This window comes from Corylus avellana, chromosome ca4 (genome assembly GCF_901000735.1).
Source record: "Corylus avellana chromosome ca4, CavTom2PMs-1.0".
NCBI classification, from domain to species: Eukaryota; Viridiplantae; Streptophyta; class Magnoliopsida; order Fagales; family Betulaceae; genus Corylus; species Corylus avellana.
This window is the reverse complement of record NC_081544.1, coordinates 26,988,763-27,011,318: the sequence shown is the minus strand read 5'-3', so window position 1 is coordinate 27,011,318 and position 22,556 is coordinate 26,988,763. Positions and strand designations below refer to the sequence as shown.

Below are 22,556 nucleotides of genomic sequence, written 5' to 3'. Positions count from 1 at the left end.
CTCAATCAGTATAGATACTCCTAGCTATATAGAATGCCAAAATAGCAGATTTATATGTTGATAAGCTTTAAAGCATGAGGACTTTAAAATGAAAAATAAAATAAAAATAAAAAGAAGATTCAGGAAATAAAAAATAAAAAAAGACAAGATTTGAAATATATATATATATATATATATCCTCAACTTAATTAGAGAATCTAATGCTAATCTTAAGACAAGATTAACAATTCAATTAAAGAATAAATAAGATAACATTTGTTTATACAGCAGTCAAGCCCTGCACGAAAGAATGAGTTGTACGGTTGTAAAAGTATGCAGTATATGCATAGTTTTTTATTTTTATTTTTTCTTCTTGGATGCTCTAATGAGAGTTGTACGAGCGTAAAGTATGCAGTAATCATATGCTTTTTTTAAAAATATATATATAAAAATTATGTACTAATGGCATGCTGTGATTGATTAAAGGAGGTTTTCAGTGTAAAGGACACCGGTTACTTGGTTCCTTTCATTTATACTGTAAAAAGTATGAGCTGAAAAGGAAAAGAAAAATAATAAAAAATGTTGAGAAAGTAAAAAATGAAGCCCTTATTTTCTTTGTATTTATCTTGTACTTCAAGAGAATCAAGTAAAGCCTCACGGAGCACTAGCGGCACGATAACACGAATTTAATACAAAATTAACTATTTATATTTCAATACGACTCGAACTCGTTACGCGAATAAAGCTGATATGTAACACATAAAGTTTCCGAGATCGAGCTTGTCTAATAATGCCATAATGGACAACAATTAAAGCAACCCTAAATGAAGTTAATTAACAGGTTACACGCGTCGTTTTTGGACCACTTTATTGACAAAAGACATCATGGAATTTGGTCCCGGATTGCATCATTAACAACCCAAGCTTGAGACATGTTTGTCAATCCGAAGAAAGCTAGCTAGCTCCTAGTTGAGGGCCTTCTCGTTTGATGACAAGTTGTTATGTAGGGCTAAGAAAATTGAAAGTGATGAAATTTTAACAAAAGGGAACTAGATTGTGCAGAGTAGCTTTGGCTGTGGCAGTGGCTGCAATATTGAAATTGGCGTGGACATGTACATCATCCATCCACAGTCCATCCCATATAATGTCCTCGTTTGAGGCCTCAGGCACATTGCTGTTGAGCAAGGAATAAAAATAGCTTTGCTCCTCATAGGTGTTGGGATAAACGGCACTACTGTCCATTTCTTGCCTGATCACTTGAGGGAGAGGCGTGGCCTTATGGTCGTTTTCGTCGAGCAAGGCCATGATCCTGTTCATGTCCACTTGATTCAGCAGCACTTGTTGCTGCTGCTGCTGCTGCAGCTGCAGCAGCTGCTGTTGCTGCTGTTGTTTCTGCAGCTGCTGATGATGAAATTGCTGCCGCCTCAGGAGACGGGTTTTTGTCTTTTCAGAGGCATCAGAAGGACCTTTGGCTTTTTTCTTGAAATGGGTCCTCCAGTAGTTCTTGATCTCATTGTCAGTTCTTCCTGGCAAGCTTCTTGCAATTGTGGACCACCTGATGAATTGTGGGTTAGTAAGTAAACAAACGATTAGAATATTTTAAGTTTGTTTGTTTGTTTGTTTGCTCTTCTTTTTTTTTTTCTTTTTTTTTTTCTTTTTTTTTTTTTTAAGCTCAGTGATTAATTTCAAGATATATAATTAACCTTGGTTTAAAGAAAGTTACCTGTTTCCCCACCTAGCATGTAGGTCTAGAATTATGCTCTCTTCATGAGGGGTTATCTGCCCCCTCTTGAGGTCTGGTCTTAAATAATTCACCCACCTCAATCTACAGCTCTTCCCATTCCTTTTTAACCCTGCACAGGCAAAAAACACAGAAATATATCATTCTCCAATCCAAAAGATAGGAAAATCAGCCTAGATATATAGTTGCATTACAATAACAATTATTATAAAGAAAAGTCCTTTTCCACATGTTTCATTGCCTTAATCTCATTTACCTTCATAGAGTTTTTGTGACAAAAAACATACCCAATATACATGTGAGCAAGGTAGGAGGCTAGGAGGAGAAGTGAGAGAATTTGAGGTATATCAATGGAGGTGTACTATATATATATATTACCTGCAAGCCTAGCAACAGAGTTCCATCTTCCTTCACCATGCAGCCTGACATACTCAATAAGCAATCTATCTTCCTCAGCAGTCCAAGGACCCTTCCTCCAGCCCTCTTCTTCTATTATACCCCAACCCAAATGGCCTGCCATGACACCCCAATTCATGTAAAAAAGAAAAAGAAGCAAAAGCTTTGTACTACGCTTTGTAATGTTTTGGCTTCCAAATTCTATGGCGCTTTGGTTTAGTGCTTGTGGCATATTTATATATGCCCCAAACCCCTTTGCTTCATTCCATCAGTCAATTTGATGTCGTTTTCATCTACTGTTGAAGGTACGGTGATCAATGAGAATGCCATCATCAATTGTGAAGTGCACAAAATACCCCCACCCACAATGTTTTTCTTCTTTATTTTTATGGCAATAGCTATAAACTGTAGGATTTGCGTACAAGGGTTAGTTTAGGAATCCAAAGATCTGCTCAGGGATTGGGTGACATGCTCTAGTAATTATAAATGTTGATGCTGAAGTGAGACAAAAGAGACACAGGAATCTCATTTGCATTAGGCCACGTATAGGTAGTGCTTATGCATCTACACTATATAATAATTAAAATGGGACCATAAAATAAAAGTGGGTGGTGGAATTTTTAACTCAAAAAATACGAGTAGGCCAATGGGTTTTCCCCATCTGTTGGATTTGCTTACTTCTTAAGGAGGTTGATTCATGAAATCTGTAAATAAAATAAAATTTGTTGGATGCCATTTTGGGTATTGGGGTATTAAAATATTCAGGGTATTGATGGTTTTGGCACGTAACATGGGGGCACGCGTCACCTTTCGGTCATATTTCAGAAATAAAGCGTTTATGCAACTTAGGGGCGGTTTTGCCATACATTTCCCTTCCTCTTTAGCATAGATAGCCTCATAATATAAAACACACCGACAAACAAGTGAACGGTTCGAAGTCTGTTTGGATAAGTGTCTGATTTTATAATAATTATTTTATATTTACCGTTTAAATTGTTAATAATGAGGGCGTTTAGGGTATATTAAAAGAGGTTTCTGTTGATATTCATGTTTCATACCAAACACGGTCCACTATTGAATGATAAACGCATAAGGATGATGCATCGTACACGGCATCACCAGTAAGTTTTCTTAATTACCCTATTGAAGCCTTTGAATATAGGGCTCTCTCGTTACGAGTCACTCATAATTAAATTTAAAAAAAAAAAAAAAACTCTGACGTAAGAGCATCCATTGTGATGACTCATATGCTCTTCGTCACTTATTTTTTTGGGATTAATGAGTACGTACATCTTATGCAGAATATATTAATAAAATGGTGGATATATTTTTAACTTTTTTAAAAAGAATATATTCTTAAACTAAATGGTCTTGCACAAAAGAAATCCTAGTAGACATGTTTCTGAGTTTATTTTGATCATATATAATAAACACGCTTCTTTTCTAATAGAGAAACTGCACTCAGTTTCTTTTATTTTTTTTTGTTTTTCCAACCGATATAAAAATCTATTTTGAAAAAGCAGGAGATCTTCAAAATCTTGTAACAATTATGTTGGTTTCCGCGTAAAATGTTTTAAGCGAAAATTATCTTTCATAAAAATGATTTCAATTGAAAATATCTTTTGAAATTTGGCTTGTATGATGAAAAATAAACAACTTTTTTTTTTTAAATATATATATATATATATATATATATGAGGAGCTGGGGGGAAGAAAGACGGTGAAGACGAGTGCAAAGGAAGAGAGTGAGATGCAGGATTGAGATTCATTGCAATTCTCTAGCCATATTATTTGTAATATGGACAGTCAATTGTGAGAGAACCTTTGTTCAAGCAGGTGTTTGGGCAATTTGAGACCTGCTTTTAACGAAAGTATGTCCGATAGAAGGCCCTCTTACAATATCTTGCCTAGAAGTGTGAGAGAGCGGCGCAAAATGGTTTATATAGATGAAAAGCGTAAATTATTTTATGCCTCATAAAGGTTTTTTTTTTTTTTTGGTGAACCGAAATTATTTTTAAGTTGATTAATATTTTACATCATGCCAAACACTTAAAAATAGAAAATATATTTTTCGAAAATTATTTTAGGCTAAAAGAAACGGGACTAACCTCTTCTAGCTTCTTTTTTTTTTTTTTTTTTTGAAGTGAAGTACCATTCTATTCAATAATATCAATCAAAGAACTCTTACTCAACAAGTACAATATTTTGAATAAAATTGGAGATATCGTCCATCCAAACTTGTTCTATAGGTTGAGATGGTGAGCTACTTCGTTGACCTCCATCCGAACATGCCCTACGAAGTACGAACCAAAATTGGAGACTATATATTTAGATGGACTTAATTGGGTAAGCTCGATCAATTCTCCATACCAATTCTAACTGGATTCTTCTTGGTGCAGAGCTTTCACGATTTCAAGTACATCGCCCTCCAAAATTATCTGTTGGAGCCCTAAATTTTTGCAAAATACTACTACCTTCCAAGCAACTACAACTTTAGCTACAGTTGGATCGATAATGACACATAAAAACTAGTACAAAACCATCTGCATCTCCAACTATCAACCCCACACCCATCTTCTTATTAATTTCAAACATAAGTAAGTGCATCCCAATTTACTATATCGACCCTTGAGGAGGCTTCTTTACCATTGTCTTATTAGGCAAGGGGTATATCTTTTACCTTGAAAATTAGGTTGGTTATGAATTCGTGAATAGTAGATGGACTGTACAAGGCCCCCTTGAGAGGGAAAACACCTTTGAGCTTGACGTACCAGTCATATCTGGCGCTTTAAATTCAAATTAATTAAAGAAAAGATACCACTTTTGGGCCATTTTCCCTTGTCTTCTTCCAAACGTGTCCCAAATAAACCCTCCTCAATATTCTTCTAATTAAAATAATTATTTTCTTTATGGAGCCATCCCCAACCTAATTGCACGGAAGCTTCGTACTCTCATGCCCATTCTATCGTTTACAATTAATTATTTCTAAACCCATGTTTACAACGGATAAGCAAGAAAGTGTAACAATAAAAAAATACTCGTACTAAACAACCTTGTTAACAGCTAAGCATATAGAAGATTTCATGTCTCCTTATTCTATCCCACTGTTTTGTTTTTTTTTTTTTCCTTTCAATAGTCTTTTCAGAGGAGATTGGGATGGGGTTTGTGGGATGTTGTGGGGGGTTATGAGGGGAATTTATTAACTAGTTTCTCTTTTGTTTTATGTTAATTCGAAAGGGATGCTGTACCACGTCATCGTTTTCTAGAAGATATTTTCTGTCACGTCATATGATTTGTTGAAATCAAGAAGTTTGAACTCAGTGTTAACTCAACCGAGTCGGTGAAGTTGGAAAATATTTGTTTTTGGCTAGATTTTTTATGTTGAGTAGATTGTCACTAGGAAGCCGAGCCAATTGTTGTTGAACTTCTTGTGCTACTTTTAGTTGTTTATAGGGATGAAAATAGAAAATATGCTGGAAATAGTATGATTACATGATCTTAATTATAGGATTAGATCTACACATAAGATCTGTTTTAATGGAAAAATGGTGGAAAATTTGATCCTTAGAGCAAGAATAATAGATATGGGATCCGTGATAATTGCCTTGCTCTAATTAATTATTGCTCATTCTCAGATTCATCGGATTGCAAACTTACTCTAATTTATAATCTATCTTGTCTTATTAAATAGGCTTCAATAAAGAGAACTTTTGGTGTGAATAATTGAAAACATATGGGTCACATTTGTTTGTGTTTTTATTTTATGTTCTTTATATTAACAAACAATTTAAAATATAAAACATTAATTAAATCACAATTTTTATTTTTTTTTCTTTTTTATTTTATAAATATGTCTTATTTTCTTGTTGTAGAAATATTTTGACAAAACGTGTGCCTAATTTTTACATAGGTAAGAGCTAACTTATTATTATTATTATTATTATTATTTTAAATTTAAGATGGCCTTTTGTGGCCACTCTTAATGAAGGAGAGGTGGCTAGACACAAGCGCGTGATAGCTCTAATGGAGTGGGGATTGATGGCTCTGGGCAAGTCGTCTTTTGGGGTTTTGAGTGGTATAGTAACCAACTCGAGAGGATGACTAGAAGAGAGAACCGAAAAGAAAAGAGACAGAGTTAAGGGATTGTCGAAAATACTAGCATCACCAAAAAGACACTAGAAAAGGACCAAAGAAGATACCAAAAAAAGAAAAAAGAAAAATTGAGAACGATGATTCAGAACTTGTACACTGATATCATGTTGAGAATAATGTTGTATATTGAATCACACGAAATACTATACGTAAGAGGCTTATATACACAGACCAATAACACGGATAGATACATACTGGCATAACTTATGTGGAACAAACATACATATAATTTAACATTAACAAACATGCACACTAATTTTTCCTTTATTTCTTGAAGTTGAAGAAGCACAATAAATCAATATATGTCCTTAGAATATGTAATTTTTATAACTGTTATTAATAAGATTAACATATCATGTAATTATCGCATATCTTTTGAAATTGTATGTAAGAATCCGCGGCTTGGATCAACGACGAAAGCATATCACCAAAATCTATTAAACTAATTGTAGATTATTAATAATTAGTCTTATAAAGCTGCTTTATCTTTCACGCAGTAAGTAAAGTGCAGCGTACGGGCAAAATCCTTGAGACAGATTGTAGTACAGGCAATCTTTGGTTGGCATTTCGATGGTTAATTAACCTTTTTCCCAACATACTTTCTAGAAGCCAATAATTAACGCGCTAAGTGCCAATCGCTAACCTTTTGTTAATTAGTCCGGACAAACTAGATAATAAACCGTGAAATAGCATGATTACAAGATCTTAAAAAATATATAATTATATCGAGCTATGCTCAAGATAAGAATAAAAACTACATGGTTATATCTATTTTCAAGATTTGCTTGAATGGAAATGGTAGATTTGATCATCTCAGCTTGAAAAGATCAATTCAGTGAAAAGATTTTGGCCCCATTAGAAAATCTTCCAACAGTTTACCTTTGATAGATATTATGGGATCCATGCATAATAGTAATCCACTAAAGTTTTACCCTAATAGTAAATAGATCAACATGTCTGGGGTGCACCTCAAAGCTTATGTATAAATGAATACATGCTTTCATATATTCTTTGGGTATGAAGAAAAATAACTTTTTATAGATTTTTGTCCTTGAATGCTACATATTGAGTTTGATTGTGATTCTCTAATATTATCTTCTTCATGGCTCATAACAACTTCATTTTGTCACGTTCCATGATCAACTCACGTGCCTCGTCACAAAGTCACATCTCCCAGAGCGACTTTGCGATTTTGTTTCCAAACTCAAGTTAGTCTCTCGAACTTTATATTGAGTTTGAAAGGGACAGTTAAATTATATTTAGTGTTTATCTCACATGAGTTATGCATGTATATATCTGTATTATTAGCTTGCATATATAGGCCCATTTTGTACGATATTCAATATGATTCAATCTACAACCTTATTTTCAAGCACAATTCATTAGAAAGACAAAACTTTGAGTAAATTCTTATGGCTAATTAAGTTCTCATATATTATTAAAAATAAATTTATTAAGTAACCCAATTGGCTAAAGCAAATCATAGTGCAAACCTTATTTGCTCATTTTACTCATGAGCTCGAATCTTATCTCTATCATTCATCTCATATTTCAATTAAATATTTTACGTATTGAGTATCACCTATTAAGAAGGTGTAGAGAAACTATAAGTTATGTACAATGAATGAATGATGGGGGCATAATTAATAATGTAATAATGTATACTTTTTTTGGTTTTTATCTAATGCAAAGTGTGATGGGGGTGAAGCACATGCATGAAAGCCACACAAAAGAGTGGACGAAAAGGCAGCTGGATTAAGGGCCCGTTTGGGAGTGCGATTTTTAAAATTGTTACTTTTTAAAATCGCACATGCGTTTGGTAAAACATACTTAAAAGTACTTTTTTTATCAATTGAGTGTTTGGATAACATTAACATATAATTGCGGTTTCATAACCAAATTATCAACAAGGATAAACAAGACAGAGATGATGAAGAAAAAAAAAAAAAAAGAGAGAAAATAAGGGTTTTAATATATTTTAGGTGGGTATTCTTGGTATTTTTTTTATTTCCGTTCTAAAAAAGGTAACTATTGCGCCAAATATCTTTTTAATAAAAATCGTGATTTTGTTTTAAATTCGCACTTTTTTCAAATAAGCACCCTCTAATCAGCTTATGAAAATTGCATATTTTTTTGCGATTTTAAAATTAGCGTTTTTAAAATCGCAATCCCAAACACCCTAAAATTGCGATTTGATTTAAAATCGCAGATTATTTTTTTAAAAACGCACTCCCAAACGCACCCTAACAACAAACGGGATTACGCTAAAAAAAAAAAGTTACTCGTGTCTTTATAACTAATCAAAAACGCCGGTTCACGACAGAATTAACCGCAACCATTTGATTCTGAAGGCGATCGAAGTGAGATATTTATTGTTGATGGTAGGTACGCCGGATTTGGATTAGTGATCTCATGGCTGTACTGTAGAAAATGTACCTTTTTGAACTGCAGACTTTGACTCAAAAGTCTCTCCGCGTTGACCGTTGCTATCAAGGCCGGTTAAAAGGAAATGAAAAAAACATTATTGAATAATTAAAGATAAGAAAAAATAAATAAATAAATATAAGATGAGGATTTGAATATGATTTGCTTTAGCCAGTCACAAAACTAATGGGTCAACTTCATTTTCTTTGACCGTACCTGTCGTTTATATATTAATCCCACACAAAAACAAATTACGACTAATGCTGCTTACTATTAAGGACCTAATTATTTTGTTACAAACATTGATTGCCTTACCATATAATTTTATTTAAAAAAAAAAAAAAAAAAAAGAAGAATGTAAGCGTTGACGATGATCTGAAAAATAAATATCCAAATCAACATTCAAACATGCATTATGAACGAACCACAAACTCCCCCTTACAACATCAAAGCGTTTGCCGACCCTATAAGAGGTTGTAGGTTATGATTAAAATGCCATTTTTTTTTTCTTTTTTTTTTTATCGGTTTTAAGTTCTTAGAATAAATTATGATTTAACATGTTATGAGAGTAAAGTTTATGAGTTTGAATATCGTCTTTGTCATTCACCTCTCATTTAAATTAGATATTCTATGTGTTAGGCTAGCGGTTTGATTCTTGGTGAGCGAAAATGTATAATAAACTAGTAATTTCCTATTCGATTAAGTTTTGTGATAAATTGTGATCTAAAGTTGTATAATATTAGGAGTGTTAAACGAGCAAGCTCGAGATCGGCTCGTGCTCGACTCAGTTATTAAATGAGGCGTTTCGTGAACACAAGTAATGGCTCTCATATTAAACGAAGCAAGCTCGACTCGACTCGATCAAGCATGTGAGCAGCTCGTATAATACTCGAATTGGTAGTTGCTCATATTAATATTAAAAATTGATGATTTTTTTTTCCTAATAACATCTTTTTATTATAAAATGATGCATATCCTCTCTCTTCGAAACCAAGTGTCTTGTTGTCTTGACTCAGGCTCCGTACTCGACTAGCTAGGCTAAGCAAATGCTCATATACATGGCTTCTTAAGCCGTTTAAGAGTACTTTAAGTTTAAATTTATAATAAAAATAAATAAATTAAATATAAGAGCCAGCTCTCGACTCATCTTATTATGAACTTGAGCTCGGATTCGATTTTTTTGCTCGTCCTTGAACTCGGCTCAAGCTCGAGCAAAATTTAAACGAGTCGAGTCCAAACAAGGAAAGCTCGCTCAAGATCAACTTGTTTACACCCCTAGTTGTATTAAAGCAAATGTTATGTGTTTAAACCATATTTTTGAAATTCACTTTTTATTTTAATTAAATATTTCACATGTTGAATATATCTGGATAACTAAAGTTTAATATGTTCCTAAAGAACCCTTCCCCAACAAAACTTAATATAAATTTTGATTTTCTATCATAAATAACACAAATAAATAAACGACAAGCGTTACAAGCCGGAGGAGATAAGGATATGAGCAAATCTCCTGATTCTGCAAGATTTACAGAGCATGTCGTTCCACTTTTTCTTTTTCTTTTTTTTCTTTTGCAAAATTAAAATATATATATATTTTAACTTAGAATACCTCAATCTTAGTAATAAAAAAGATCTTGACATATATAACAAGTAATAGCTAGGTCTAAATTATGGTATAACAAGATTTGGCTTAGGTGCTAAAAAAACAAAACAAAAAATACTAATGTTTTCAATATATGGTTAAGATTATATTTAATTTTTTTATGAGAAAGAGAAAGAGTAAAGCTAAATCTAGACCGTTAAAAAAACTACAGCACATATTCAAATTTTTTTTACAGTGCCTAATTCAAATCCTAACAATAGCTACATACATCTATATAGCTTGGTGAGGACAAGCTTGAACCTAAAGACACATAGTCGATACATGTAGCTGATCAACTATTAATTCAATTGCAAACTTTGTTATAAAGATTAGTTTTATCTAGTAAAGAATTAATATGGAATTAAGTACCTTTATAATCTATCTATTAAATGTGGACAATCACCTACCGAGCATAGAACTAACTTTTTAGAGTGTCACGTATTTTTATTTTTTTATTTTTTGAAGTGTTGAGAGTGTCACATATAAGCTAACCATTTGTATTAAAAAATTTGGGGCAGAAAATGATCATCATTTCATTTCTTTTTCTTTTTTTTTAAAAAATTCAATATGTAATGATTATTGTTATTGTAATACAATTGACTTCACGACAACAGTCCAAATAAGAAGACCTGCAAAGAAAAGAACAAATACGGGTGACTTATAGGTGATATCAGCAGAAAACACTTTAATACCTAAGTTAGTAAGGTGTTTAACAAAATTTAATAGGTAAGAGAGAAGAAAAAAGTTAGGTTTCGTTACCATCTTTTATAAGATTGTCGTTGTTATGGCAAAAGGGTTTGATATGGCAAGAACCGGAGGGTAAGGGTCTAATATGGAAGATGGTATATTTACATAAATAGCGTTTTATTCAGGAAGCGCTCCAACGAGTCACTCTCTTATCAACCCAAGTCTAAATAGGTAAGTTCGCTAATGAAGAAATACTTTTCCTTTGACGGCTCTCTCCATATATACATGATAATACATCCATCAGGCAAGTGTCAAGAGATCTCTGGTCAGTAATTTCTTTGAGAGAAACTGACCTGCTGAGCACTTGGTCTATCCCGAGATCGAGTGGATAAACCTTCCTGAGCCGAAGGGATAACCAGCTTCATTGAATTTGGAGTGGGCCCTTAAAGACTTGTAATAAATGGTATCATCAACAACTATTATTCTATTATTAATTGTGGTCATATATACACAGACTATCTACATCAAAAACTTTAGAAACAAACCCTAACCAAACTTCTTGTCGTCTGTATGATCTTCATCAATGCTTTGGCTGTCGAGCACTACCGACCAATCCAGCTGATTGTATGACATGAGTGAAAAGTACTAAAGCTCCTAGAGATAGCATTTTTAATGTTGTTTTTATCCTAATGCATGTCTCACTTAGCACTGCATCAATATGAGAGCCCAAGAGCTGCTATCTATGAATGAGGAAACTTTTTGACTCAGAAGCATTAAGCATCGATTGTGCTCCAATTCTGGTCAAGCAGTCAACCCTTTTGAGTTTATCGTCTTCCTCTAACACGCCTGCAACACGTTTGGGGTAGGCACATTTTGCCATCACCCTCTTTTTGGTAGATACCATTGCCGTCATCTTCACCATTTTAATCAATCCCACCATTATATATATATATATATATATATATATATGCCTCTTACTGCAACACCAATCTTTCCTTCTTTATTTAATTATTTCTTTTGAGGAATTAGGATAAAGTTCTATAATTGCTCCCATGACAGATCTAACATTCAAATACAGCCTCACTTGGATAAGATAATCATGAAACATTTGTTTCCATGACCATATAAATATATATCAAGTCCAAATTTGTTTAGGGAAAAATATTTTATCTTCTATCTTCTATCTTTCTATTCTCTCTCCTTTTGTTTTTTCAATTTAGTTTTAAGAGAAACAAAATAATTACATTATAGAATTAGTCTTAGTAGGTGCTACATTAATACGGTTGGTGGATACTAAAGCTACTAAATAAATTTTCAAATGGAAAATTGTTGCCAATGGTCAAAAGTGATGAAATTTGCAAAATGTTGGTATCGGTCACATTCAAAAATTAGGACGAGGAGTTTCTGAGGGGTAGTTCAATCGGCTGTAAACCACATCTCATGAAGCGGAGGTCACTAGTTCGAATTCTCCCTCCCCCTTTCCTCGTGTGGATATGTCAAAAAAAAAAAAAAAATTAGGGCAAGGATCTCTTACAATTATTTATACAAATTGAACATAATTCAGAGAGGTTCATAAAGATGAGACTATTTAGACAAGTACCTCGTAACCCTAGTTTAAACAATGCAATTATAGGGAATTCGATCCTTTTATCTAATTCATCATGTTATTATTGGCCATTATAATCAGGATATCAGTATTACCCATTAATATAGGCCATTCAAAATGTATTAATAATTAAACAATGTATGGGAATCTTTGACAATGATAAAATCAAATTCGAGAATAACTCTTCTCTCTTGGTGTGTGACTAATCACTAAAACTTTTTAGTTTTACTTTTTACTTTTTATTTTTTATTTTTTTACTTCTCTTTCTTTTGTTTTTGGTAAGTAGAACCCCACTAACATATTGGCTTCAAATCCAAAAAGCCTGTAGAACAGTAGAAGCATCTAGCAAATATCATTTTCACCACCTTTAAGCATGATGTCAACAGTTAATGTGCTTCGATCATTTTAATATATAATTTAGAACTAGCAACCTCCCACATTGTGACTGACATTATCGTGGAATATTATAAGAAACCAATGAAAATATATTATGAGAATGAATAGTTAATATAATATGATTGAACCTAATTAAATTTATTAGCTTAAATTTTTGGACCGATCATGGTATTCTAATGTGTTAAATGTGTTATATTATAGTCTCATTAAAAAAACTCTCTCAAGATTAAATCTCCTCATCAGTGGGGTATCAAAGTTGAGGGTTCGGCAGGACGAGTGTTGATATGGCAAACTCCCATAAAGTTACCCAAGATAAAGTCGACTAAAGAAGCACATGACTTGCATGTATATATAGTTGTGAGGATTGAGCTTTGGGCGACACTTGTAAAAATAACTTCTGTTCAAGGGAAACTGTAATTCATGTGACTATGGATTCACATGTGAAAAAGAGATTCCTGAGTATAAATATATGAGTGAACAACAATAAAGTCTCACATTGAAAATATATTATGAGAATAAGTGGCTAATATAACACAACTAGGTCTAAATCTATTAGCTTAAACTTTTAAATTGAATAATGAATAAATTTCTGCAACAAATATGTCTTTGGGTATGAATAAATTTATGCAAAATAGTCTCGGATTGGAATTTCTTGGAATTCTATGCCAAAATTTCAAAGAATTTGGACAAAAAATAATAAACGAAGACGCAGGGTAAGGATTGCGCGAGCAAGTGAGCTTTGCACCTCCTCTTTCTCGCGTCCGAATTTCAAAAAATTCGGTCAAAGAATTTCAAGAAATCTAAAATCAACCGTCTCAAGTGACAATCGAACATGCTTTCCAGTTTCCACATTGTTGGCAGGATTTAAATCTCCAAACTTCATGAAAAAGCAGTTCAAGCACTCGGGTTTGGAACAGGATCTTCTTCGGTATCTAGTTAATTATATTTAAGTAGTATTTTTGTCTTTTCACTTTTTAATTAAACAAAAATACCCCTTCAACATAACTAATTAGATATTCTATGGTTCAAATTATTGGCTACATTTAATTGCTTGGTTCGTTATCTAAAAAAACAAATGTGAATGGGCAAGGAAGATGCTGGGCTTTAGTCTTAGATCCAGCTTCAAAAGGAGTTGTTGAACTTGAACCTCCAGAAAACTTTAAAGCCCATTACACATTGGATTCAACCGCAACCTATGGGCTTTAGTGTGCAACACAGTTTCATGACCCCTCAGTCCAAGCCTTATCTAATACTAGTTTGGATTGCACGTGCAAGATGCGTGCTTGATTTATTGCATTGGATAAGGATATAAATTGTTAATAAAATATTTAACATTGAAAGTCTTAATTGTATATATAATTATAAAAAGAGGGTTGCAATTTAGCATTTTTCCAGCATTTTCTTAGCATTTATTTTAAAATAAAACCCTTTTTTTTTTTTTAAACACTTAAAATTTTTAGAGTTGTTTTATTATCTCTTAATAAATTCAGCAACCAAATTATCTCGAGATTATTGTTTCTTTGCTTTTACACCTAAATATTGTCTCAAAACACATCGTTTTTATACCGCTGAAAAGACAAAAACACCTAAATTAAGTTTAGTATCCTGAAAGGGTAAAACGGTAGTTATCGTCTCTTTTGATATACCTATAAACAGGTTTCTTCTCGAGCTTTTAGCGCCCCCGTCGATCGCGCCGGTGTCTCTCTCTCTCTCTCTCTCTCACGGCTTCACCTGAGAACCAACCTACAGGCCACCGTATTTGGCTCTCATTTCAAGCCTTTTCACCGCTATATACAAGAGGTAATGTTCTCAATTTCTTTATTTTTTCCTGAAAATAATTGGTGTGTGAGAAATTTGGGGGGTTTTCGGATTGTAATTTGTGAATTTATCTTTTGTCGAAACTTTGAACCAAACATGACTTTGAGCTGTAAAAAATGGCCATTTTTCACAAAGAGGGAAAACGCTTTGTTGCACGAAATATGTTGGATTTTGTTTATGGTGGTTTTTCTTTTTCTTTGGAATTTTGTGAATTATCAGACTGGTTATGGCAAGGAATTTAGGATTACTTTGAAAGAAGAAAAAGATGTTGATTTGATAGGTTTAGCACGAAACCGAGAAACTGATCGTACACGTAACTTGTGTGCAAATATTGTTTGGGCTACTGTTTATGAATTTGATTGTATGATTAAAATATATATATATATATATATATATATATATATATATATATATATATGAAAGATTAAAACTGTAATTATGTTTTTTTTTTAAATTGTAATTATGTGAAATTTGGCAGCTAATTTTTGTGTGTTAAATACTGGAATGTGCATATGTGAGTGACTTACACTTTTACTGGAAGGCTGTTTTGAGTAGGTTATTGGAGAAGAGCTATGCTTTGTGATTACAAATTCATAATCTTTGGAGGTCATTCGTATTCAAGAAGTGGAAAGAAAATGGACAAAATATTAGTTACCGTTTTTTTTTTTTTTTTTATGCTTTCAATGAAATTGATTGAGTGGGGATTATGACAATGTGTGTTTATACACAAAAGCTTAAGGGCTGTTTGGTTTGCGGAATAGACTCATAGAATATAATGATTATTCTAATGGAATAGCCATTCTTTTATTTGGTAGGGTCTATTCTTAGGAGTAGTTATTTCCATTCCTTACGAAGATGAATACCTATTCCTCTAAAAAATTAGAAGAATAACTATTTCTAGAGGAATATACTACATTTTCCATAAAAACCACCCATATTGTTTTTTACTTTCTTTCAATTTTTGTTTTTTAATAAAAAAAATAAAAAGTTATGAATGTGAATATTTACCAGCAGAAGCTCGGGGGTGGCCACCCATGTAGCTTCTTGTGGTGGACCCCCCATGAGCATCGGGGATGGCCTGGCCACTTCCTATTGGTTTCGGGGTTGGCTGCGACCACCCCCAGCCATGGGTGGTCGGCTACCGGCTGTATTCTTAAGTTTTTTATTTATTTATAATTTGAGTTTTAAAAAATTAAAAAATAAAGTAAATTTTTTTTAGTAATTTTGATTCAATTATAATTGGAGCATATGTGCTGTCATTAAATTAAGGAATAGAAATAACTATTTCATTCTATCCTTCTTCATTCTTTGTAATAACTATTAGTTTTCTTAATGGAATACTCATACCACGTATCAAACAAGACCTAAGAATTTTGAAGGGATACAAATTTACTGCAAGAAGAGCATCCTTTTTTGTGGTTTAGCCCCTTCAACTGAAAAGGGCCAATAAGCTTGTTACCTTTCGTCATTTCCTTTAGAGGAAGGAAATGTATGCAATTTCTTTTTATTTTTTGGTAATCCAGTTTCCTTGCCCTCAAGTTCCCTGTTTTAAATAGTGTAAACCAGAAAATTCAGAATCTATGGAAATTGTGATATTATGCAATAATGGACTATCTCTCTCTCATTCATTCTTGCACCATTTCAATCACTCTGCAGATGAAGAAAAAGAAGCAAAATCCTGTAACTGATTCCAAACCTGATACTGATTTGAAGTCTATCATTCATCAGCATTCTCTGTTCTTTGACAAGCTAGTTGAGTTAATCCCTGCAAAGTTCTATCTACCCAGTGATGATACGGATAGGCCATGGTTTCAGGGCCTCAGCAAGGCCAAAAAAGCTTCGGCAAAGAAGGAATCAAGGGAGAACATTAAGAAGGCTCGAAGAGATCGTTTGGATCCAGAAAAGTCTTCCACGACAACCCTTGATTTGCTAAAGCAAAGCTTGGAGAAGGAAAAATTGAATGAGAGTGACGATGAGGAAATTGAGATTAAACCTATGTTGTCTGGCGTTGAAGTTAATGATCGACCGGTGACGTTAGAGGAACTTCGGCAAAAACTGCATAAAAAAATCGAACAGTCCCGAGCGATTCGGAATCCTGAAGTTTCAAACAGAGCAAAGAAGAGGAGTGGGCAAGACAACAACAAAGGAATTCAGCAGAAGAAGCGCAAGAGAGAGTCTGTTTCTGAAGAAAAGAAACCAAAAACTAGTAGCTCTGCAGATGAAGTGGAGAAGGATATAGTAGAAGCTTCAAAGGGACTAGCATTTAGTCATGTCAAACTTGGGAATGAGGAAGAGCATGGAAAGAAGAAAAAGATGAAACTTTCGAAGTTTCAGGAGCTTGAAAGGGCAAAGATGTTGGAAGAAGCGAAGAAAGATCCTGGGAAAGGTGAGATTATCTCACAGAAGCATTCGTGGAAAGCAGCAACAAGTAGAGCAGCCGGGATGAAGGTTCATGATGATCCCAGCCTGTTGAAAAGGAGCATAAAGAAGGAGAAGAAGAGGCATCAGAAGAATGCTGAGAAATGGAAGGAGAGGCTGCAGACCACAGTGAAGATGAAAGCAGTGAAACAGGAAAAGAGATCAGAAAATATAGCACAGAGGATCCAAGACAAGAAAATGCGGCGAATTGCCAAAAGAGAGAAAAAGCTAATGCGTCCAGGATTTGAAGGTCGAAAGGAAGGTTTTATTAATGAAGGTGCCTCCTCCTAAACTTTGTATTGAGTTTCTGCCTCTTGTTATTGCCTTTTCGCCTTTGCTTTTAAATGGGTTGGCATAAATTCATGGAAATTTTTTCTTTTCGAGGGATTCTGCTGTATAGATCCCCCACCCTATCCCTTCCTTTCCCCTCTTCGCCTCTTTAACATAGTAGATGAATGTTGTTGAAGAATTTGAGTTTCAGTTTGATAGCTGCAAATGTTTCATCACTTAAATGCTAATAACTTCTATTTTTTCTAAGCACGCTTGGGTGATAATAACTTGTTTGTTTCAACTGGTTATCTGAAGACATTTTTTGGTACCATTATTGCAGTCCCTGCGGTTTCGTCGCCATGTTGGTCTGTTTCTCCACTTAACCTTGTACTCAAAAGTCCGTTCTTTTTTCCAAAATGAAATGCTGTAGCAGCATTAAACATACTAAAATATGCCCAACACAAGGAACCAATTAGATAGGACAAAGTCATCACACAATATGTACATAATGTTGGGAACTGATACATATGATAAGACAACATAGAAGAAGTAGACCCACATGAAATTCCCCCAGCCACGACCAAAGTAAAATAAGTAGGCCCCGGACGGTACTATAATTCCACAAAGTTGAGATTAGCAAAGAAGTATCTTAAAAGAAACCGTACGCTTTTACATTATTAAACCCTAGAACCAGCAACTCCAGTACCACCACCCTTGGGCACCGGTTCACCCACGGTTGTCGGCCCCATGGCGTAATCTCTGTCGCGGTAACCGGGGCCGTATTTGCTGCTGAACATCCCGGCGTGAAGCAACAGAACGTACAACAATTGGGTGAAGGTTAGAATAATTATGAATGCCTCCAGTACCTTCAGCCTCCATCCTCTGTATCCTCCTATGTCTATCTCCTTGCACGCCAACCTGCAAGGTTTTAGAAGCATTTGGGTGAGTTTATAGCGATGTGCAGCATCATGAAAAAGACTACGAGGATGTCCTGAAAATTTACCCAAAAGCTAGTGCAGTCACGGCCCATGCCACTACCGCTGTTGATGCTGCTGAGGCTAGACTGTCGTTCCTCCAAGCTCTGATATGGTTGCCTCCGAGGAACTTTGATACTACGCCAATAACACCAGCCAATAAGGCAAAGATCAAGAAGAACATTGTCGCACCATTGCCCCCAAAACCTGTTAAGTTTTTTTTGTCAACAAAAAATCAAACGGACTGAAAACCCCAAAGTAGTGCGTGCAAGCGCGCGCGATGTGTTTGTGTTTGCGTCAGAGAGAGAGAGAGAGAGAGCATGAACTTACTTGGATGGTTGGTTTGGCCATTGATTAACTTGTTAATACACCAACTAGCAAAACCCACGACGATAAGGTACATGACCAAGTTTAGAAACAGCAAAGGAGCTGCTATGTTCCTTCCCACTGCCTGAGCCATCTTTCTTCCTCTCTCCGAATAACCCTCAAGAACAAGAACAAACAAAGCGTCTCTCTTGGCTAAAAGAAATCACACACACTTCTCACAAAGTTCCCTTAGATTTTGGTGCTCTCTGATATGAGAATTGATAGGCTTGTTGGTGAAGGTTTATATGGAAGGGCAAAGGTAACAAGTCTGGGATACACGTGTAAGCCAAACCGGTTTCGCATGTGTACTTTTGGTTACAGGTGGTGGACACTTGTCAAGTTGGATCTTATCATCTAATGCCATCAAGTCTTTATTTTTACTCTGCTAACTCTTTGGATTCCCTTGATGTTGATCAAATCCAACAGTGCATTATCCAGAGAACTCTAGAACACTTCCCTTTGGGCCCACTGAATAAGCGGTGCAAATTCTCTGTGTCTGCTTGTGATGAAGATCTTTATCATCTTTTACTGATTTGCACCTAATTGGATTCTCTTCCTTTCTTTTAAATCATGGGAAACTGATCTAGTTCTTTAATGAAGTACCCAAATATCAAAGGGTTGAGCTGGTCAGCCTAGTTCTTTTAAACCATGAGGGGCCCAAAGCTAACCTCAACCTGGATCTAAAGTTCGAGCTCACCATGTGGCATACATATCTAAGTACACTGGAACCCTCCCTCTCGCATATGATCCAAACGGTAATAATTCCATAGAATATTATCCGCTTATTTAATGATTTATTTATTTCAAACTTGTTTTATAAGGAAAAGAATTTTGCTGCTTTGCCAGTTTCAAAGTTCAAACCCACTAATAAGAAAGGAGCCGTGAGAAGTGTCACTGGGAATTAAATTATGAAGATACCCCACTTTTCATACGGGCTTCTTTGAGCTTCGATACTTATCTTGTTGAACCTGTATGCAAATTAAAAAACGAAAATTTTCTAAAAAGGTGAAGGAGTCGACATCGCAAGTACAAGTAGGCAAACTTAGTCACCCTTCTGGTTTACATTCTGTGTATATACCCTCTTAATTTTTTTCTTGTTAACTTAAGCATCATAACTCTCGGCTTGGTCTTTTTACATTCAACGTTGGTGATCGGTGTATATGTTGTTGATAGTCTGTGTTCGATTAGGAGAAATTAAAAAAATAAGATAGGAATTCTGTGTTCTGCACTGGGTTTTGTATAGAGCAGAAGGTTTTGTCTAGAGCTGTTTTTCTAGAATGGTCCTTGCCGTTCAATGGCCAATTGCAGACAATGTGAGCTGTAACTTTTATCCTTTGAAATGATTATCTCTGGAAAAAGAATCATTCCCTGCTCATATATCGTTTCTCTTCTTTGACAGGATCTTGAGAAAAAATTGGTAATTGTTGTTCAATCTTTTGTTCTCAAGAGGTAGCTGGGACCACGCTTAATGAAGCGGAAGTCATTAGTTCAAATCACTTTCCCCTTCTTACGCGGACATGTCAAAAAAAAAATAAAAACATTAGTCATCAAACCGTCATATGTATAATGTATTTGTTTATTTAGATGAACATAAAGTTTTCTTTTAAATTAAGTCCGAAAAAATTATTTTAACTTATTTTATTAAAATTGGCAGATACTCTTAAATTATATGATTCTTACATGCATATTTAAAATACACGTGATTTATTAATTTTATTAAAAGTATATCGAATAATCACATGCTATAAGGGACAAATATTAATTTAATAGATTAAGTTAGACTAATTTTCTTCAATCTAATTTGAAGAAAAACTGAAAACTTTATCTAGCCACTAATCCCCTAGTAATTTTTTTTTTTTTCCTTTCTTTTTAGGTGCATGTTTGGGGTTGCTAGCATTTTTAATTTAATAAATGTTACAAAAAATCTTACTTTCACACTTTCAAGTGTATATTCACTTATGTGATACTAAAAATTATTATTAAATTTTGAATGAATTACTATTAAATTTTGGATTAAAATATAATTTTTAATGCAACGTTAAAAGTGTCAACTTAAAAACGTAGGTCGCTTAGTCATGAGTTAGTGAATTGGTTTTGGGTCTGAAATGTAATATGTCATCTGTAACGCTTGAAATGTCGTAGCTTTGGCTATGGTTACTTGTAAAAGCTTTATGCTCATGATAATTTCTATGAATGAGACTGATATAGATTCTCTTTAAAAAAAACAAAAAACGTAGGTCGCAAGTTGGATCAAAGTGCCAGTTAAGGCCTTGGTACCCATACCCAACCCATGGGAGTGTCCATACAATGGGCTTGGGTTCAGTCATGATTCTGGTAAACAAGTGGAGGTGGGCTTGGATCAGATTCGGGTCATGTCAATCTTAAACTACACCCAAGCTATATTCTATTTATACATCACTCGATGATCCTCTAAAAAAAGATTATTGCTCTTTGCAGAGGAATGAAGGATAAACGGATAAATAAAAGAGAATTTTACTTTTTGTAAAGAATCTTTTCTTTACTTTTGAATAAAATAAAGTTTATTATGGCGGATCCTTTCTTTACTTTTGAATAAAATAAAGTCTATTATTTTTGGAGGCTAGCGGAGAAGGGTTCGTTTGATAAAACTTTTTGAAGATGCTTTTTGATTTTTAGTTAATAAAGTATTTTGATGTGATATAAAGATGAAAATTGTTCATAGTGTTTTATTAGTATTTTGTGTTTTACAGTTATTTGTTAATCTTTTACTTTTTTGCTAAAAAGAAAAAAGTTTCCCTAGAAAGATTAACTTGAGTGCTGTAAACAAAAAACAAAAAACGTCTCTTCTTTTACAACACGTCTCTTTTTGTTTTTCTAACCGTCAAAATTTAATTCAAGTTTTATATACGAAAGAGAGTGAAATTATATTTAAATCGTTGAAAGAATTATAGAGGATTTGTTGTAATTTTTTTAGGAAAATGCTATTTTTTTTTTTTCCATTGTCCTTCTCTCATTCTCCCGCTTATTAAAATTACCATTGGATCTGTAGGGTTTATATGGGTCTCACACATGATCTCACAAATTTAATAGTAGTTTTAAAAGACAAAAGGATAAGAGAAGAATAAAAACACTGAGAAGAGGATGCGTAGCACATGTAGTTTCTTACGGCATGCACCTAAGCCAAATTCTCTTCAAGAAGTGTTGTGCCTTTATGTTTCTTACAAATAAACTACAAATAGACTATAAAGCTTCTCGCATATCCTTCCATCTAATTAATAAAATAATAATATTTATATCATCCAATTAAAATAAAGAGATAAGACTTTGATTGTCTTCAATGCTTCCATGTGTATGATAATAAAGCTAAATTGTACCCAACATCAAGATTTTTCTTGCGGCTATGTGTGTGTCCAAGCAAATCTTCAGGTTTTTTCATTTGATCTAAATTAGATGGAGCTTTGCAATTTAGTAAGCATGGATAATGAGTTCTGTTCCGGCATTTAATTGACCCATGTCTAATTTCATTGAACCTTTCATTATTTTCTGACTTCTTTATTTTTAAAACTAGTAGAGTTAGGTTTGAAGTTATTCAACCTTCCTTTTCTCCTCTTTCTCTCTCTCTCTCTCTCTCTCTCTCTCTCTCTTTTCATAAAAAAAATAAAAAAAATAAAATAAAAATAAAAATTTATTCGTACCCAATTTGAAAGC

The 22,556-nt window shown here is 34.0% G+C and overlaps 3 protein-coding genes across 4 annotated transcripts; 1 reads left to right on the top strand and 2 right to left on the bottom strand.

The window, feature by feature from the left end:
* Nucleotides 1-712: 712 nt before the first annotated feature.
* LOC132179602 (transcription factor WER) lies at nucleotides 713-2,297 on the bottom strand. Of its 2 annotated transcripts, none has more exons than XM_059592341.1 (3): nucleotides 2,099-2,297; nucleotides 1,703-1,832; nucleotides 713-1,534 (listed from the first exon to the last, which is right to left on the bottom strand). In XM_059592341.1, the coding sequence occupies exons 1-3, from the start codon at nucleotides 2,253-2,255 to the stop codon at nucleotides 1,015-1,017; spliced, it is 807 nt and encodes a 268-aa protein (XP_059448324.1). In that variant the 5' UTR covers nucleotides 2,256-2,297; the 3' UTR covers nucleotides 713-1,014. The 2 variants fall into 2 exon arrangements, with proteins under 2 accessions (XP_059448324.1, XP_059448325.1); XM_059592342.1 differs by having other exon boundaries at nucleotides 1,715-1,832.
* Nucleotides 2,298-14,690: 12,393 nt separating this feature from the next.
* On the top strand, nucleotides 14,691-17,747 carry LOC132178566 (uncharacterized). Its single transcript, XM_059591009.1, has 2 exons — nucleotides 14,691-14,823; nucleotides 16,498-17,747. Exon 2 carries the CDS (start codon nucleotides 16,498-16,500, stop codon nucleotides 17,548-17,550), a length of 1,053 nt encoding a protein of 350 aa, XP_059446992.1. The 5' UTR covers nucleotides 14,691-14,823; the 3' UTR covers nucleotides 17,551-17,747.
* A 232-nt stretch (nucleotides 17,748-17,979) lies between these two features.
* On the bottom strand, nucleotides 17,980-19,097 carry LOC132178567 (membrane protein PM19L). The gene is made up of 3 exons (XM_059591010.1): nucleotides 18,834-19,097; nucleotides 18,533-18,710; nucleotides 17,980-18,447 (listed from the first exon to the last, which is right to left on the bottom strand). The coding sequence occupies exons 1-3, from the start codon at nucleotides 18,961-18,963 to the stop codon at nucleotides 18,207-18,209; spliced, it is 549 nt and encodes a 182-aa protein (XP_059446993.1). The 5' UTR covers nucleotides 18,964-19,097; the 3' UTR covers nucleotides 17,980-18,206.
* Nucleotides 19,098-22,556: the final 3,459 nt, after the last annotated feature.

Bases quoted from the DNA above. Each gene is read 5' to 3' on its own strand.
- LOC132179602 (XM_059592341.1), bottom strand. From the start codon at position 2,255: ATGAATTGGGGTGTCATGGCAGGCCATTTGGGTTGGGGTATAATAGAA. The intron at 1,833-2,098 runs GTAATATATATA...TTGCCTGTGCAG, and splicing joins CTCTGTTGCTAGGCTTGCAG to GGTTAAAAAGGAATGGGAAG. The intron at 1,535-1,702 runs GTAACTTTCTTT...ACAATTCATCAG, and splicing joins CATGCTAGGTGGGGAAACAG to GTGGTCCACAATTGCAAGAA.
- LOC132178567 (XM_059591010.1), bottom strand. From the start codon at position 18,963: ATGGCTCAGGCAGTGGGAAGGAACATAGCAGCTCCTTTGCTGTTTCTA. The intron at 18,711-18,833 runs GTAAGTTCATGC...AAAACTTAACAG, and splicing joins TGGCCAAACCAACCATCCAA to GTTTTGGGGGCAATGGTGCG. The intron at 18,448-18,532 runs GTAAATTTTCAG...AAAACCTTGCAG, and splicing joins GTGACTGCACTAGCTTTTGG to GTTGGCGTGCAAGGAGATAG.
- LOC132178566 (XM_059591009.1), top strand. From the start codon at position 16,498: ATGAAGAAAAAGAAGCAAAATCCTGTAACTGATTCCAAACCTGATACT.